The sequence below is a fragment of the Lipophrys pholis genome (genome assembly GCF_963383615.2).
Source record: "Lipophrys pholis genome assembly, chromosome: 6".
Lineage (NCBI taxonomy): Eukaryota > Metazoa > Chordata > Actinopteri > Blenniiformes > Blenniidae > Lipophrys > Lipophrys pholis.
In genome coordinates this window covers 28,595,638-28,611,104 of record NC_137629.1, presented here as the reverse complement: position 1 = coordinate 28,611,104, position 15,467 = coordinate 28,595,638, and the positions used below count along the sequence as shown (strand labels likewise).

The 15,467-nt window shown below is 42.6% G+C and overlaps 2 protein-coding genes across 2 annotated transcripts; both read left to right on the top strand.

The window, feature by feature from the left end:
• Positions 1–263: 263 nt before the first annotated feature.
• LOC308111349 (uncharacterized protein) lies at positions 264–2,672 on the top strand (the record flags this gene model as incomplete). Its single annotated transcript, XM_080466211.1, has 4 exons — positions 264–860; positions 1,020–1,141; positions 1,750–1,805; positions 2,341–2,672. The coding sequence occupies 4 exons, from the start codon at positions 264–266 to the stop codon at positions 2,670–2,672; spliced, it is 1,107 nt and encodes a 368-aa protein (XP_080322337.1).
• Positions 2,673–5,283: 2,611 nt separating this feature from the next.
• On the top strand, positions 5,284–14,452 carry LOC308110774 (atlastin-3-like). Its single transcript, XM_080465336.1, has 14 exons — positions 5,284–5,416; positions 7,641–7,863; positions 9,362–9,496; positions 10,584–10,688; positions 10,772–10,822; positions 11,052–11,108; positions 11,216–11,308; positions 11,428–11,566; positions 11,758–11,885; positions 11,965–12,021; positions 12,113–12,184; positions 12,359–12,550; positions 12,627–12,866; positions 14,254–14,452. Exons 2-14 carry the CDS (start codon positions 7,660–7,662, stop codon positions 14,314–14,316), a joined length of 1,536 nt encoding a protein of 511 aa, XP_080321462.1. The 5' UTR covers positions 5,284–5,416; positions 7,641–7,659; the 3' UTR covers positions 14,317–14,452.
• Positions 14,453–15,467: the final 1,015 nt, after the last annotated feature.

The window sequence follows — 15,467 nt, the reverse complement described above, 5'->3', positions numbered from 1 at the left end:
AAAAATAAAAAAAAACAGGGATAATCAGATTTTGGCATGTTGTCTGAATCTGTTGTCCACTTATGTCATCTTTGTTTTTAGTGTGTTGTGCATGATGTGCACTGGTATGCAAACTGATCACTCTTTTATTTTTTTTTCTACGTCTGTAATAAAAAATGAAAATCACCAGATTGTTTCAGGATGTTTGTATTTCATTCCTCTTCTCCTCTGCTTGCAGCGGTCGAGCTGAATGAGCCAGAAGCTTGCTCCTGAGAGACAGACAAATGGAGAAAACCTCTCTCATACTGCCTTCCTCGTCCACCTGTCCCGCCACATTTGGAGGGCCCCGGTTGCTCCCCTCCTCAGATGGCTGCGTCTCGCTCCCACTCTCGCCCATCTCATTTCCCCCGTCCCCAACCTCACTTTCCCCTGCAACGGCAGATTCTCTTCACTCCTCCTCCTCCCCGCTTTCTAACGGCACCACATCTCATTGCCTCAAAGGACAAAACACACAATGCCTCAGCCCAGAAAGTCTATCTGACCAGGATGATCTGACCTGTCTCAGCTGGCTGCACCAGAGAGGAAACCTGCTGCCGCTGCAGCCGCTCACTAAAATGACACCGCTGCCTCAACGTGAGCCTTCGTCACCCCTCCAGCCTCTTCCTCCGGCCTCATCCAAGCCGCCCTACTCCTTCAGTAGCCTCATATTTATGGCAATAGAAGAGTCTCCAGACAAAAGGCTGCCAGTGAAAGAAATCTACGAGTGGATTGTGAACAATTTTCCCTACTACAGTACGGCCACTGGTGGTTGGAGGAACTCTGTCAGACACAATCTGTCCCTGAGCAAGAGCTTCTGTCGGATTCAGAGAGACAAGAGCCAGGTGGGGTTGAAAGAGTGTTTAAATCACAGGACATGTGCTATATCTGCAAGCGGTGAAGCCAGTAAACTGGCCTGAAGCTTCCAGCTTTAGTCGTCCCAGTGAGAAATGATAATGTCTTCTCCCCGTGGTGTTTCAAGTGTTCCTCTGTGTCTGTTTCAGTCAGTGGGGAAGGGATCGCTCTGGTGTGTGTGTCCGGAGTATCGGACAGTGCTGCTCGAGGTGCTGAGGAAGACCCACAGTTATCATAGCACCAACAGCAACCTGATTAACAAGCCTGAACTGTAAGTGTCTTCAATAATCATCATTAACATCATTAATATGCAGATGTAATAAAATATTAATATGTCCATGTTTTTTTTTTTCAGTCGCTATCTTTCGACTCTTTATAAATGTTCCTTCCAATACAGTTGGTTCGTCAGTACAACATTTGACCGTTGATAATTTGCAAGTATTTCATACGACATTAAAACAGGCCATAAAGCAACTCTTATGGAATTTTTGAACATTATGTTTTAAGTAAGTTTTTACTTATAACAAAGGTCAACTATGAAGCATTATTTCACTTTGATGACAGCAGAGTGACACCAAAGATTCTTCTTCCGACTTCTGGTTTTATCTTTATTCAGGAAAACTAAGTAAACAATAACTTACAGCACTGTTTTTCAGATATAACTATAATGTCTGTTTTTGTTGGGGTATGCGTTAAAAAATAAAAATTTAAAAAAAGAAGAGGGTAAACATCTGTGCAAGCTGTGTTCTGCTTTTTTCTCCGGATTGCTTCTATATTGTGTAATTAAAACCTACCTTGGGTGTAATGGTTCTACCTTATTCAACATTTTAATGGCATATCACACTGAGCTGTCATTATGTTTGTTTGTCTTGTGCATAGGCTGGAAGGAGCTGAATATGAGGTGCCTGCAGTGTGTGAATCAATAGAAGTATCAGGTCAGTGATTCACAGGAGGCTCACAACACTAAATCGGCTTATGAACATACATATTGAGTGTCATGAATACTTACCTATTGTGTGATGATCATTGAGCTCTTTCTATCGCTCTCTACCGCCTTCTCTCTCTCTATCGCTCTATTAACTCTCCCGTAGCATTTTGGAAAAAACCCGAAATTTGAACAGAAACGTCGGTATTTGCCTTCGTATAAATTTATGATAGTTGACAGGGTTGTATCGTTGGAGTAACAGCCTTCAGTGACACTTTTATTAGGTGCAGCTTTCTCAGCATGCAACATTGTTCCCTTGTTTGGGTCCTGTTGTCGTGGCAACTGCCCTCCATTACCATGGCAACCCACCAACAGCCTCGCTCTTAGGCTCCTTTATGAGTCCCCTCATTTTATTTCCGAGCCTCTGTGCCGTATGGAGCCATGTGTTCCAAGTGGCTGCTCACACGTGCAACAAATTGTTATTAATATTTTTCCTATTAATCTATTACTTTTTCAAATCGTATGTTGTTTTCTTCTTCATGCAGATCCTCTTTCTCACACGTTGCTCCTCTCCGCCTCCTCACCCCAAATCCTGACAACCGACAACCCCATTTTCGCCGAAAACCTGCCGTGCCCTTTGACCCCGGATCACGAGGAGCTCGTCACCATGGAGGAGGTCGGGGAGGAGATGGAGAAGGACCCCCTGTCAGACAGCGGCTACATCGAGTTACACTATTACCAGTCTCAACAGTACCAGTACCTGGTGCTGCCGGGCGACACCGAGCTGGACCTGGAGACTGTGGAGATCCTTCAGCTCGACGCTGAGGCCCAAGAGGCCGCAGGGTCGCTGCTCGATCTTGCAGGGGGTGGATATTAAATCACGTCCACTTAAGCAATCACAAGCTTTAAACCACTGAACACAAATACTCTCAATGGATGAGTTTGAGGCCCCGTTTACACGACAACGACTACGAGTGCATCCGTAAAACTTTCTTCATGTTTGGGGGGGTTCATTTACACGAGACCGGTGTGCGGATCCACTGTATCTGCAAAGTTTTTATACCGGCTCCCATGGTGGAAAGATTCTTTCACAATCGCGATTCTGTCCTGCAGAGACTGCAGGAGGTGACAAAGTGCTGTTTCTGCTCATGCGCACTCAATACTTTTGTTTACGTTAACAGCGTATCAAAAAGAAAAAAAAAATAGCGTATTGATCTCTGAACATGTGACAGTGACAGCGCCCTCCGGTGACCCCGGCATACTAACTACATTGTTGTCAGTGTGTCCTCTGCTGCAATGTAAACACTTCTTTTCTTTGTTTTTTCATGGATTAGGTGTCACATGAAACGTTTTCGTGAAAACGGGACCAAAAGCAGGAGCGATGTTTGTGCTTCCAGCGTACGGACACTGCCCTAATGTTTGTGTTTTGCTCTGTAGTTAAATTTTTCTATTTAACTGATGAACTAATTTAAAGTTTCACTCAGACTGAAGCACTGCAAATGCACATGCTGATGTTCTAATGCAATCATATCAGATCTTAACAACCAGGACATAACTCATGAAAGGCAAACACAAAACATGGATAAAAATAAACCATGCATTTCTATCTCATAGAAAAGTATTAACATTATTGCTTTTTTAGGGATTCCACTGTGATTTTCATACCGATTAAGTTTTTTTCTCAGGGGGAAGAAGGAGTGCTTCCATCTAAAATGTTCTGTTTTCTGATCCTGATGTTTTCAGAGTGAAATTGTTATTTACCTCTGCTGGAAAAAGTACACAAATAATAATTCAGTAACTCACACCCACTTTGTAATGATTGTAATGACTATGAGTTGTTGTAGCGGTCATGTTATGTAGAAAAAAACCCTGATGTGTCTTATTATAACTCATCTTTATAAACAGAGGTGATTGTAACAGTTAGTCGAAATATTTAATTTATGGTGCGACTGCAATTGTAGATTATATTCTCGAAATATGAAACATCATAACGGTACTTCCATATTTACTTCTTAATCTGTTTTTATTGCCAGGGTACATTCGCAAGATCAGATTTTATGTAAATGATGTTGTCTCTCTGTCTTCAATCAGGAATATTTTGATTGGAATTGTTACTAAAACACTGCCATTTAAGCCTCTTTACATTTCAGGATACACTGTTACCTTTATATATTGTTATTATTAGAAAAAATAGTATTTTGTAATCTAATGAATAAAATCTGTAATGCTGTTCTTGTGACTTAAAGAAGCCTGTTTTCATTTTGTAACCATATTCATAGATGTATTATTAAACTGGTGCCACACGGTGGAGCAGCGTTCAGCGCTCTAGCCTCACAGTGAGATGGTCATGGTTCAAATACCGGCTGGGTCTTTCTGTGTGGAGTTTGCATGTTCTGCCCTTCTGTGTTTGTGCTGTGATGGACTGATGACCTGTCCAGGGTGTGTCCTGCCTTCGCTCATCCGTAAACTTGGATTAGTTCTAGTGTCCCGCGGCCCTGAACAGGATAAAGTGGTATAGAAGATGGATGGATGTATTATTGAACAGATTTCCGAGGTGTAGGGACAGGAGCCTAACAAGTCAAGGTGGCTCTGTATGACAAAACAAATCCACCAAAAACACACAAACTACAAAGAGATGGAAAAGTCTGACTTATGAGGAGGCTTTTATAGATTAATAGATTAATAAATAGATGTATGTTTGAATGGTCTCTGGCCGAAATACATCTCAGATTTACTAGTGGAATATGAAACATCCAGACCCCTGAGGTCCTCAGGAAGAGGTTTACTACGTGTAACCAGAGTCAGAAGAAAAAAGGTGAAGTAGTTTTTAGTTCCTACACTCCTCACCTGTGCAACAGACTTCCTGCTGACACACACACTTCTTTCAAATCAGGCCTTTAAAAGCTACAATTTATTCAGGCTTTACGATAAACAATAGAAGGTATTTATTTTATTACCTATATCTTTAAAATTAGGATTCTTAATGGCATTGTTTTATAGCATTTAGTTTATTTCCCTCTAAAGCTCTGTCAATTGCCTTGTGTCTGATTGGTGCTCTATGAATAAATCTGCCTGGCCTCGCTGAAGTTTTTTTGTTCTAAGCCTTTACACGTGTAGAAAATTTTGACCCAATTTTGCCATTGTTGCTTAAGTTAAGTAAGTGCGTGTGTGTTCTACCAATCTTTTTCACAATGAGTTGCAGTTAGAGGGCGCTACATCCTCAACACGGACGATCACATGCACTCTAAAATCTGAGAAAGATTTGTTTAGTTTTTTTTTTTTTTTTAACTCATACAATTTAATGCAATCTGTTTTACATAATCTCTTTGGTGGTTCCCTTTCCTTTTTTTTTTTAATGATTAAAAAAAACAACACACATTTCCAACAGTAATAATGCTGAGTTGGCAGAAGGGGCTGGTTGTAGTTTTTAGAGAAGACTTAACCATGAGGTGACCGGCACAATAGAACTACATTTCCCATGAGCCTCTGCGCTGGCTGGAGGCGGAAGAGCAACGGTGGAAAAAAGTTCTCATGTTGTTTTGATGCCAGAGTGAAAAGTTACGTTTCAGACGTTTGTGGACTGGCAAGAGATCGAGTTGGAGCAGTTTGAAGACGCTAAAGGTAACATTGCACGGAGAAACACACGCTAAAGTAACCAGATACGTTACTTACTGAGCCCTTTTTATTTTTTAACCCGAAAGGCCTGTATTTATGTCTGCGGTGTCATGTTTATGCACATTCAACGGTGTCATGACACGTTAATGTTTATTATCTGACTGCACGCAGCCGTCTAGCTTAACAGAAACAACCGTCCACTCGTTAAGGTCGATATTTGGGAGGGGGGAGGGGGGGGGGGTGTTGGTGAACTGTGAATATTTTCACAAGGCTAATCAACTCCTGCTCGTTAAAGTTTAGCTGCTCCGGTGAAGCAGGTTTAATCGCCGCTAAGCTGCTTTAACAGTTCATGCGGTTGCTTCGTGGCTGCTCGGAACAGAAGGCTTTACCATCGGACACATTCACTGCGGAGAAATGGCTGGCATGCAGCGGCAGCTCCTCCTCGCAGCCACACCTTGGAGCTGCTGGTGCCAGCTCCGGGCTTCACCCACTCATGATGAGAGAGGGGTGTGAGGGCTCCTCCCTGCCGTGAGAGAGAGAGAGGACCTCCTCTTCCTCCTCCTTCCTCCTCCTCCACGTAGCAGCAACAACGAGCAGCTTTGAAGAGCTTCGAAACGTTCGGGCTTTGCTGTTTCACAAGCTACAGCCAGGCCAGCATGACAGCCATGAGAGGAGCCCGAGGCAGCTGCACACACTGATCAATATTGTCTGATGTTCTGTCCAGCACAGTCTAAATGATTTGCTCTCAACGAGCGAGTCTGTGTGGGACTATCGTTCATCTCTAATGTTTCGGTCAAGCTGGAAATGGTGATCAGTCTCAGTTTTACTACATATCTTAACATTTCTGCAACCTCAATGTGAATTATTGAGGAACTTCTGTGACTCCCTGACAAATCTGTAGTTTGTAGTGTTAAGTTGAATGGAGTGAATAGTTTGAACTATTGGCTCTATGTGACAATTATTCTTGCAGGTTTAATCCGCCATGTGTGCATGAATGGACGGTTGTGATTGTAAGATGGTGAAGGGCTTTTGGAAGCTGTTAAATCAACAGAAAAGGCGCAATATAAGTGACCTCGGTTTGCTGTGGGACAGCAGGGGCTGGAGCCCGTCCAGCACACGTTGGGAAACGAGTGGGTCGGTCTACTTCAAGAAAAACAGGGACAAAAAAGATGACACTCACCATTTTAAAGATAATTATTAATGGTGGGGCAGTGGTCAATCCTCTTGCCTTCTCCAATAGTTGGGGGTTTGACTCCAGTACCATGTGACCTTGAACAGGATGTTCAGAGTTTACACAGTGTTTTGACAGCTCAATAAAATTTATGTCAACTCCATCTTTCTGTGCTTTATGCTGCTTTCTCCAGCTCAGGTTTGCAAAGTGCTCAAGTCGATCCCAGCTGAGCAAATGCATCGACTCACATTCACTTAGGGGCAAATTAGAAACACCAATTCCACACAGACTGTGCCCACAAGTGCAAACTGGACTCAAACCATGAGATAGCCACGACACCACTGTGCAGCGTGAATTCTACTCCGGCTTTTGGGAATGTGTCAGTCACCAGTGAGAGTTAGAAATGCAACGTATGAAAGCAACTCTGTAGCTTTGGGAACAATATGTAAATGATTTCAAAATAGAGTTTGGCAACACAGCCACAAAGTGTTCTAACTCCACATGACAAACTGCTCCTTTTGAAGAATCCATAACAGTGGTTTTAAACTATTCCTTTATGAATAGAGCATGACAAACGAATACGGAGAGAATCAAACAAAAAAATGTAAAGCTATTCATCATTTTGACAGATTAGATTACAAAGGACAGATCATTTAATCTCTCGTCAGTGCAAATGGCAGACAAGGAATTTTAGAGCAACTTCTCATTTAGACAGTTGCATATATCTAAAAAAAAAGAAGCCGTAAAACAAAGAAAGAAAGTCTCAGACCTCTTGTCACATGATGTGGTGCCAATTTATTGTTCAGACAAATGTTAACTTCAGAAGAGTGAAATGAATCATTGGGTTTTATAGCTGCAACAAATAATGATTTCTCATTTTCATAGATAAATAACTGGGAACAATCAGTTCTTTATCAACAAGGAATGTGAAGGAAAACACACACAGATTCACTATTCACCAGCTATGAACGACACAGTTTGTCATGAATACAAATAAATGATTATTTTCCAAAGTAAATTGACCCGTATTGACCTGCTGTTTGTCTGTGACGTTCACAGGGACCAGTAACTCTGCAGAATGGGGAGTGAACCACAAGCTGTTCAGATCGTCACAGTGTCTAAGGATGACCACTCCTTTGCCTTGGACACCGAGGCTCTGTCTCGGATCCTGCTGGCTCCGGAGATCCGCGACAAACACGTGGTGGTCCTGTCAGTGGCGGGAGCCTTCAGGAAGGGAAAGAGCTTCCTGCTGGACTTCATGATCCGCTACATGTACAGAAAGGTGAGTTGAGCTGAAACACAGAATAGGAGGTGAGCGTTTCCACTTTGAAAATGCTTTTGATTGACAGTTTAAGAACGAGTCAGGATCAGGCACGTCTCGCATATCACTTCAACCAATCTCGAGCAGTTTGTCCCTTTGGGGGGGGGGGGGGGTAGGCTTGCCATTAACCTTGATGTTAATGTTAACGTGACAGTTTCTGTGTTGCATATATCAATGCTTTTCCATTCATATAGTTGAAATTGATCCTGAGGTCAGCTCGAGCAGCAGCAGACGTGGTTTATGATGCAGGTGATGATTATAAAGTCAGAAATATATATAAATACTGAATAAAGCAGTTTAATGCGGTGAGGTTAGGGTTTTTCTACATTTTCAGTCAAGAATAAAAGATAAAGTGTGTTTACAGTAATGGTGGTCCAAATGTCAGTTAAGAAAGTTTTACCTAAACTCTAGAGAGGAGAAAGCTGCTTTAAACATTCCGTCCGGACAGGTTGACCCCTGCAACAACCTTCAAGCAGTTGAGCCTGGGGTCAAATTACATGCGTTAAATACTGTATGCTGGCAGCCTCGCTTCAAGAGGGAGCTTAAAGAAACTTATTAAAACATCTTATTTCAGACAAAGCATCAGCATTTGAGCTACTTGATAATAAATTAAGATCTATTTTATAAAGTTTGAATCATGAAAATGTTCTCGACTTCACTTCCAGAGTTAAAAAAAAAAAACCCAAAGAAAACTAACAAACGGTCTCTACATTAATATTTTCGGAAATAATTTTACATTAGTAAGTAATCGATGCCTGCTGAGGGTTAAAGAGCAGCCCCGACGAGTTTGTCTTGTGCTGAAGGTGTGATAACCTGGGAAACCACGGACCGTGTGAGAACACCACTCACATGCAGTCGTTCCACGTTAGAACCCCTCCCTGCTGCAACATGTGAACCAACAAGTTCACAAAAAGATGCAATCACAATAAAGTCCATTAAGGAGTAGACACTGCATATTTTATAAACCATTGTCACAAAATGTGTCACACCCACTGTCCTGATGGATGAGTCACATCCATTTTTTTGAGGGCTCCAATATCTCTCCTGTAGCGCCCCCTTCAGGCACTGAATCACAGTCCTCATTATACCGGGGCAGTAAAACAAACAACCGGGGAGATTATAATGACGTGAACGCTGCACGGCTCACTAAGTACCACTTTGTGTTGTAAATTATGCACAGCGGAGGGATTTTCCATTTTCACTTCAAGCTATAACGTCTGCTATGGCTCTCTGCGTGCGGAAACTCTTTCAGTGCTCGAATGAGACTGAGGCGGTTGTGACTCGGTTGGTGGTTGCCTCTCAGTCGGAAGGTTGCTGGTTTGATATCCCATCTCCCTCTGTCCACATGCTCAAATCGTGGGAAAGCTAATATAAATAAATCATTGTATAGATTGTTCAAGTAGCAGCAGGCTTTCTGGCACTATTCTAGAAGATGTAAGCGTAACCTGTTTCTCTGCAGGGTAGCGAGAACTGGCTGGGCGAAGACGATGAGCCTCTGACTGGGTTTTCTTGGCGGGGAGGTTCAGAACCGGAGACGACTGGCATCCAGCTGTGGAGTGACGTTTTCCTTGTCACAAGGAGCGATGGAACAGAGGTGCTCACACGTCAACATACAAGCTGTTCTGTCACTGATCCAAAAACGTACAAACAAAATGACCAATGAACATTTGTACCGAAACGTCCAAGTTTTTTTGTCTTTTGTCTTTTTTTTGGGTTTGGTGATTATCCACCTGCTCTTTTTCGGGCTCGTCCAGCAGTGACACACAGATCTGGGTGTCACTAGTCATCCAGGTGTGCATTTAAAGTTCTTACCAAGTTTGAAACTTTAATAAATAAATAAATAAATAAAAAGCAAAAGAATATAGTCGAAATGGTGGAAAAAGTCAGACTGATGAATCCAGGCTTTTCAGCTGAAGCTTCGTTTCTACATAAGTGGTGATATGTTAAAATATTCCACTTGGCAGAACTGATCAAACACAGGTGTGTCGACATGTGCAGGAGGAGGTTTACTGGATGAACCTGAAGAGAAATGTGCTGGCAACTGTCCTCCAGGTCTTTTCTTCATCACTCATTAATATCTGAGGCAACATTAGAGTAGTTTTTTCCTTATAGCTGAATTCTACAGATCTTCCCCTTTCCCCTTTGGGCACCTCTGCAGGTTGCAAATACAACCTATAGATTTCAGGTTCAATTTGCATCCTAATCAGATGCAATTCTTCATTTCTTATTTCATTCTTAATTCATCCACTAGAGGTCGCACTATTTCAGAATGCAGACAGGACAAAACCAGACTTGTAGGGAGATCAGTGCTGCTCCCTTGTTGCTAAGAAAATAGCATTAAAGCTTCATCATGAGTTTGTCGAAACGTGCGCGCTAATGGCTGCAGGAAGCACATTCACTCACACTGACAGGCAGTTTAAAGTCACCAATTAACCTGTTACACATCTTTAGACTACTGCGGGTACTCCTGGAAACTTCGAGGGTCGTCTCACTTTAAGACGATCTCTACCTCTATACCACTGTTTAAGGTTTTGATGTATTTCTGTCCAAAGCATCGTGAAGTTGCCGATTGTCTGAATGATCGTATACCAACAAATCACACTGCAGCACATTGTTCCTGCATACAGCAGCAGCCAGAAGCCGTCAGATTCAGGTGTTTTGTATCTCTGCTGTTGTTGCAGGTGGCCGTGGTGTTGATGGACACTCAGGGAGCATTCGATGACCAGTCCACCGTAAAGGACTGCGCCACCATCTTTGCCCTCAGCACCATGACCAGCTCGGTTCAGGTGACTGACCTCATCTGGTTTTCACTCGTTTCCATTCGCCCCGTGCTCCAGTGAGGAGAGCTCACACTCTTCCTCTCTTGCAGATCTACAATCTCTCGCAGAATATTCAGGAGGACGACTTGCAGCAGCTGCAGGTCTGTTTGTGTTTGTATGACGCCGTTTCTGATGCTGAACTTGTGCAGCAATGCTGTAAAGATTATCAGAGCTTTTAGCTTTCATGAAACTTGACGATCAAGTCAGTCGAGGACAAACTATTTCCACTTTGAGGAAGGGGAACTTCTTAGCAAATATAATAATAATTGAGATATATAGCTGCTGTGGTCTCGGTATTAATGTGGCACCATGGGTGCTTCCTCCTCACAGCTCTTCACAGAGTACGGTCGTCTCGCCATGGATGAGATCTTTCTGAAGCCGTTTCAGGTGATTCGAAATCACAACATTTTATGCACCGTAAATAGTGATGTGTTTTCTCTTTGTGTGCCGTCCACATGCATATTAATACTTCACTTTTCTTTGTCTCCCTGCAGTCTTTGATGTTTTTAATCAGGGACTGGAGCTTCCCGTATGAATACAAATACGGCTTTAAAGGTGGTGATGAATTTCTGGACAAACGTTTGCAGGTACCATTTATGTTTTGTTGTCCTGGAAGAGTTATTGATGTGCGACATGGAGTACAAAAAATGACGTTGAACATGGACGGTCTTAATAGCAGGTTTTATGTATGAATGTGTTTTCCAAGGTTACCGACACCCAACACGAAGAGCTGCAAACCGTGAGGGAGCACATTCATTCATGCTTCACCGACATCTCCTGCTTCTTGTTGCCCCACCCCGGGTTAAAGGTCGCGACCAGCCCTAGTTTCGAGGGCCAACTTACTGGTAAAGTCCCCTGATTAAAAATGTATAAGCTATGTGGGCAATTAATGTAAACGTTCCCATTTAAATTAATGTTCTATTCCATGTTTTTTTTTTTGTTTGTTTTTTCAAAAGCTCGGGTCCTTTATGTGACTGAGCGGAGCGCTCCATAAGCTGAGCATGCTCCTGAGCTTACCTCTATGTGTTTTTGTCAGATGTGGCCCCAGAGTTCAAAACCCAGCTGCAGAGTCTCATTCCTGAGCTGCTGCATCCAGATCGGGTGGCCGCAAAAGAAATAAACGGGAACAAAGTCACCTGCCGGGGCCTGCTGGAGTTCTTCAAGGTAAGATCCTCCTCATCCAAACAGGTGCACTGAATCCTCCGCTCAGCTCCTCCTAACTCAGACTATGTCCTGTCACCAGGCGTACATCAAGATTTATCAGGGAGAAGATCTGCCTGAGCCAAAGACGATGCTCATGGTACGTGCAGCTGCTGCTAGTGTCAACTTTTTCCCCTCTCTGAGGCTTTTGGGTCTCACTCGCATATTAAACATGTCTGCCATCCCTCCAGGCCACAGCAGAGGCGAACAACCTGGCAGCTGTGGCCAATGCCAAAGATCAGTATTACAAGAACATGGAGAAGGTTAGTTCTGGATGCACAAGTGACATATGTGTCTGTTATATGGTAAATAAACACATCATGAGAATAACATGTCCTCTATTTGTTAAAATTAAAAAAATGTTTTATTTTATTTACAGTGAAAACAGTTTCTAAAGTAAACAGAAATAAGTGTGTCTCTTTCATTCGTGTCCTCAGGTGTGTGGGGGGGATCTGCCCTACGTGGCTCCTGAATCTCTGGAGGAAAAAAGCACGTTCTTCGTCAAAGAGGCTCTCCGCACCTTTTCATCCACCAAGAAGATGGGAGGACAGGAGTTTTGTGACCGTTACCAATCCGAGCTGGAGAAGGAGCTGGAAGAAATGTGGCAGTCTTACAGCAAACAGAATGAGGTGAGGCCAAAGTCTGTTTTATTGCTCTCTGTATGGAGATCCGTTTATTGACACATTTCCAACACCTGTCCAAAAGTCCAAAAACCTCTTCAGCGCCTTCCGGACTCCCGCCGTGCTCTTCGTCCTCGTCTGCCTCCTCTACATCCTGTCGGGTGTGTTTCTCTTCGTGGGCATGTCGACCTTCGCCCTGGTGTGTGACTGCACCCTGGGTGTGGTCATGATGGCCATGCTGACGTGGGCCTTCATCCGATACTCTGGCCGATACAGACATGTGGGCGGCGCCATTGACCAGGCTGCAGGTGTCGTCCTGGACCAGGTGAGAATAACAAAACATATCTCATGTAATACAGCAGTTACGGCCACTAGATGTTGCCATTGTTTACAGTTTCTGTGTACCACAACAGTTTCACTGTAACGTTCAGTAATCTGTCTGGACAGATGGAGGTTTAGTTTGAAATTGCTGCTCACTCTTTTTTTCCATCAACTTTGATTTTCCTTTAATCTAGTCAAGTGAGTGAAGACGGGACTGCGGAAAAAAAAAGAAACTTTAATCCATTAATATACAATTTTCAGCCGGAATGCCACAGTGACACTCAAACAGCTAAATAGCACTAAGCAGTGAAGTTTTAACCCTTTATCAGACCTGCAACCACATCTGTGGTTTTAAAAGTGACAAAGCATGACAATTCTGCTTTAAAAATCACATTTATTGACACTGATGACACTGCTGTGAAAAACTCCTACTCCCACTTAGTGCACAGGGCCATCTGATTGATTTTCTGAATTTGATCAAATCTAAAGAATTGTCACACGGTAGTACACGTAAAACGAGATAATAGACGGGACAAGTGAGCGTGTTTAGCAACCTTTGTTTTAAACAACAGATTATATTAGAGGACAGTGGTATTTGTATACAGTTTTGGCCAGATATAAACTATTTCCACAAATGCCATGATTTTCTAAATGACACGTAACCGTGTTCATTTGTATTTTTAGCAAAATAAAAGAAATGTCTCCAGCTCATCTGCGGTCCTGCTTCAAGGTGACGGTCACAGAAAGTAGACCGCTAACCACTATACTACTGCGTCCTCTGCTGCGAAGTACTCCTGTCATTACTTCCCTGTCAGGACTAGAATTATGTGACGGTGCTGCTTCCTGTGTTGATCTTCAGGTCGGCTACTCAACCGCCTGAAAGCAATCTTTTCATATCTCTATAAAACGGCTGAAGAGAATGGACAGAAATGTAGTGTTTTATTCACTCTTCTCAGTGTGAGGCTCTGACAGGAGTTCAACGAGTTGAGCGCCAGTGGATGGTTCTGGTTTAGGGAAGTGAGCTTTTATCAAACTGTGTAAAACCCGAAAGGTGGCATCAGAAACACACACTCTTTCTGAAAATAGTGTTGTAACCTTCTTCTGTGATTTGAAAAAAACCAAACAAAAACAAAACCATATTTATGTGAACTGAAGACAGTAAATGTTGAACCGTTGATAGCAAACCTGCAACAGGCACTTAATAACACAAGTGCGCCTGCTTGTGCTCCGTTGATGGTACATTTCTCTGACGCATAAAAGCGGAAGTGGCTTTGAAACTGCAGTTTCAGCGAAGTTGCCACAACCAGTCAACAGAAAAGTACTTGAACTGCAACCTGCCCTTCTTCCCAGAGTGCAGTCGGATGAAGTCCTCCCCGTTTTTCTCTCCTCAGGCGACCGTGGCGCTGAACAAGTCGAGAGGGGCGGGCGTTACTGAGCAGAAGAAATCCAGCTAGAGGAAGTCACGTGGCGCTTCGCAGTCTGGACGCAACACAAACCGCACACAACACAAGCACACATTCAGCACTAAAGCCTTACCATGCCACCCATTGGAACAAACTTGTAGCACGAACACATTGGCACAAGGTAACCGTGTGATGCCAAATTCACCAGCGTATCTCTCTCTCTCTCTCTATATATATATATATATATATATATATATATATAAATATAAATATGCACATTTTCAGCCTCCAGGCTGAAATAACGGTGACCTGATGCAGCGCAGCAGCGGCTGAAACCACCTCAGTCCTCATCATTGATTCATCTGAAATCTAAACTGCCATCGTTTTACAAGTTTACTGTTGGTCTTAATTGACGAGTCAATGTTTACCTTTAACCTGAGAGAAACTCTTGGGTTTTATGTTTGGGCTGGACGCATCTTACCGTTTGTCTTGGCTACGTATCGGTCAGACTGGGGAAGTCAGGGTGCTTTTCAATCAAAGCTTCGGCAGCGTAAAAATGCCTTTAAACTTCTGGCTTTAAAGCTTATACATTTACACATATTTCTGTGTGGCTATATTTTTTTACGCATCGGCCTTAAAGCATTCCACTCTGTTTGTGTACTTGCTCTTTATATTACGGAAAAAAGCTTTTTTGAGGGTGTAAGTGTCATTATTCAGAGAGCAGAAGAGGAAAAAAAAAAAAAGCACTTTCTAGAGATTTTTCAAAGCTGTCAAAAAAAAAAAAAGTTTCAAATAGTTTCTTGTTTATTCCTCGATGGAAATATGTTACACCTTGTATATCCTCTAAAGTACAAACGAATACTGAAAAACTTTTTAAACTCCGATCATATTAAAACTGACATCCAGGAAACCAAAGAGTTCGCTTTACTATTCACTCATATTCTGGCGAGAATATAACTGTCAACCAACAAACGAGTCAAACATGAAACATTCCTTAAAACAGTTAGGGGTTCGCTCAGAACACAAAGAACAAGTTTAAACAGACCAAAAAAAAAAAAGAGAGAGAGGGAACAAAGTAGAGGACTGTGATGCTCTTCAGAAAGGTTCTCCTGATGTTTTGCTGACATGAAGTTGTAACTGGTAAAGAGGATATTTAATATGAGGATTCATCCATATCGGCCACATTTAATTACATTAAATCT

What these genes read in the sequence shown, in the direction of transcription:
- LOC308110774 (XM_080465336.1), top strand. Translation starts at nt 7,660, where the DNA reads ATGGGGAGTGAACCACAAGCTGTTCAGATCGTCACAGTGTCTAAGGAT. An exon ending in CAAGGAGCGATGGAACAGAG is followed by an intron (nt 9,497 to 10,583) that starts GTGCTCACACGT and finishes CTGTTGTTGCAG; the next exon opens with GTGGCCGTGGTGTTGATGGA. An exon ending in ACGACTTGCAGCAGCTGCAG is followed by an intron (nt 10,823 to 11,051) that starts GTCTGTTTGTGT and finishes TCCTCCTCACAG; the next exon opens with CTCTTCACAGAGTACGGTCG.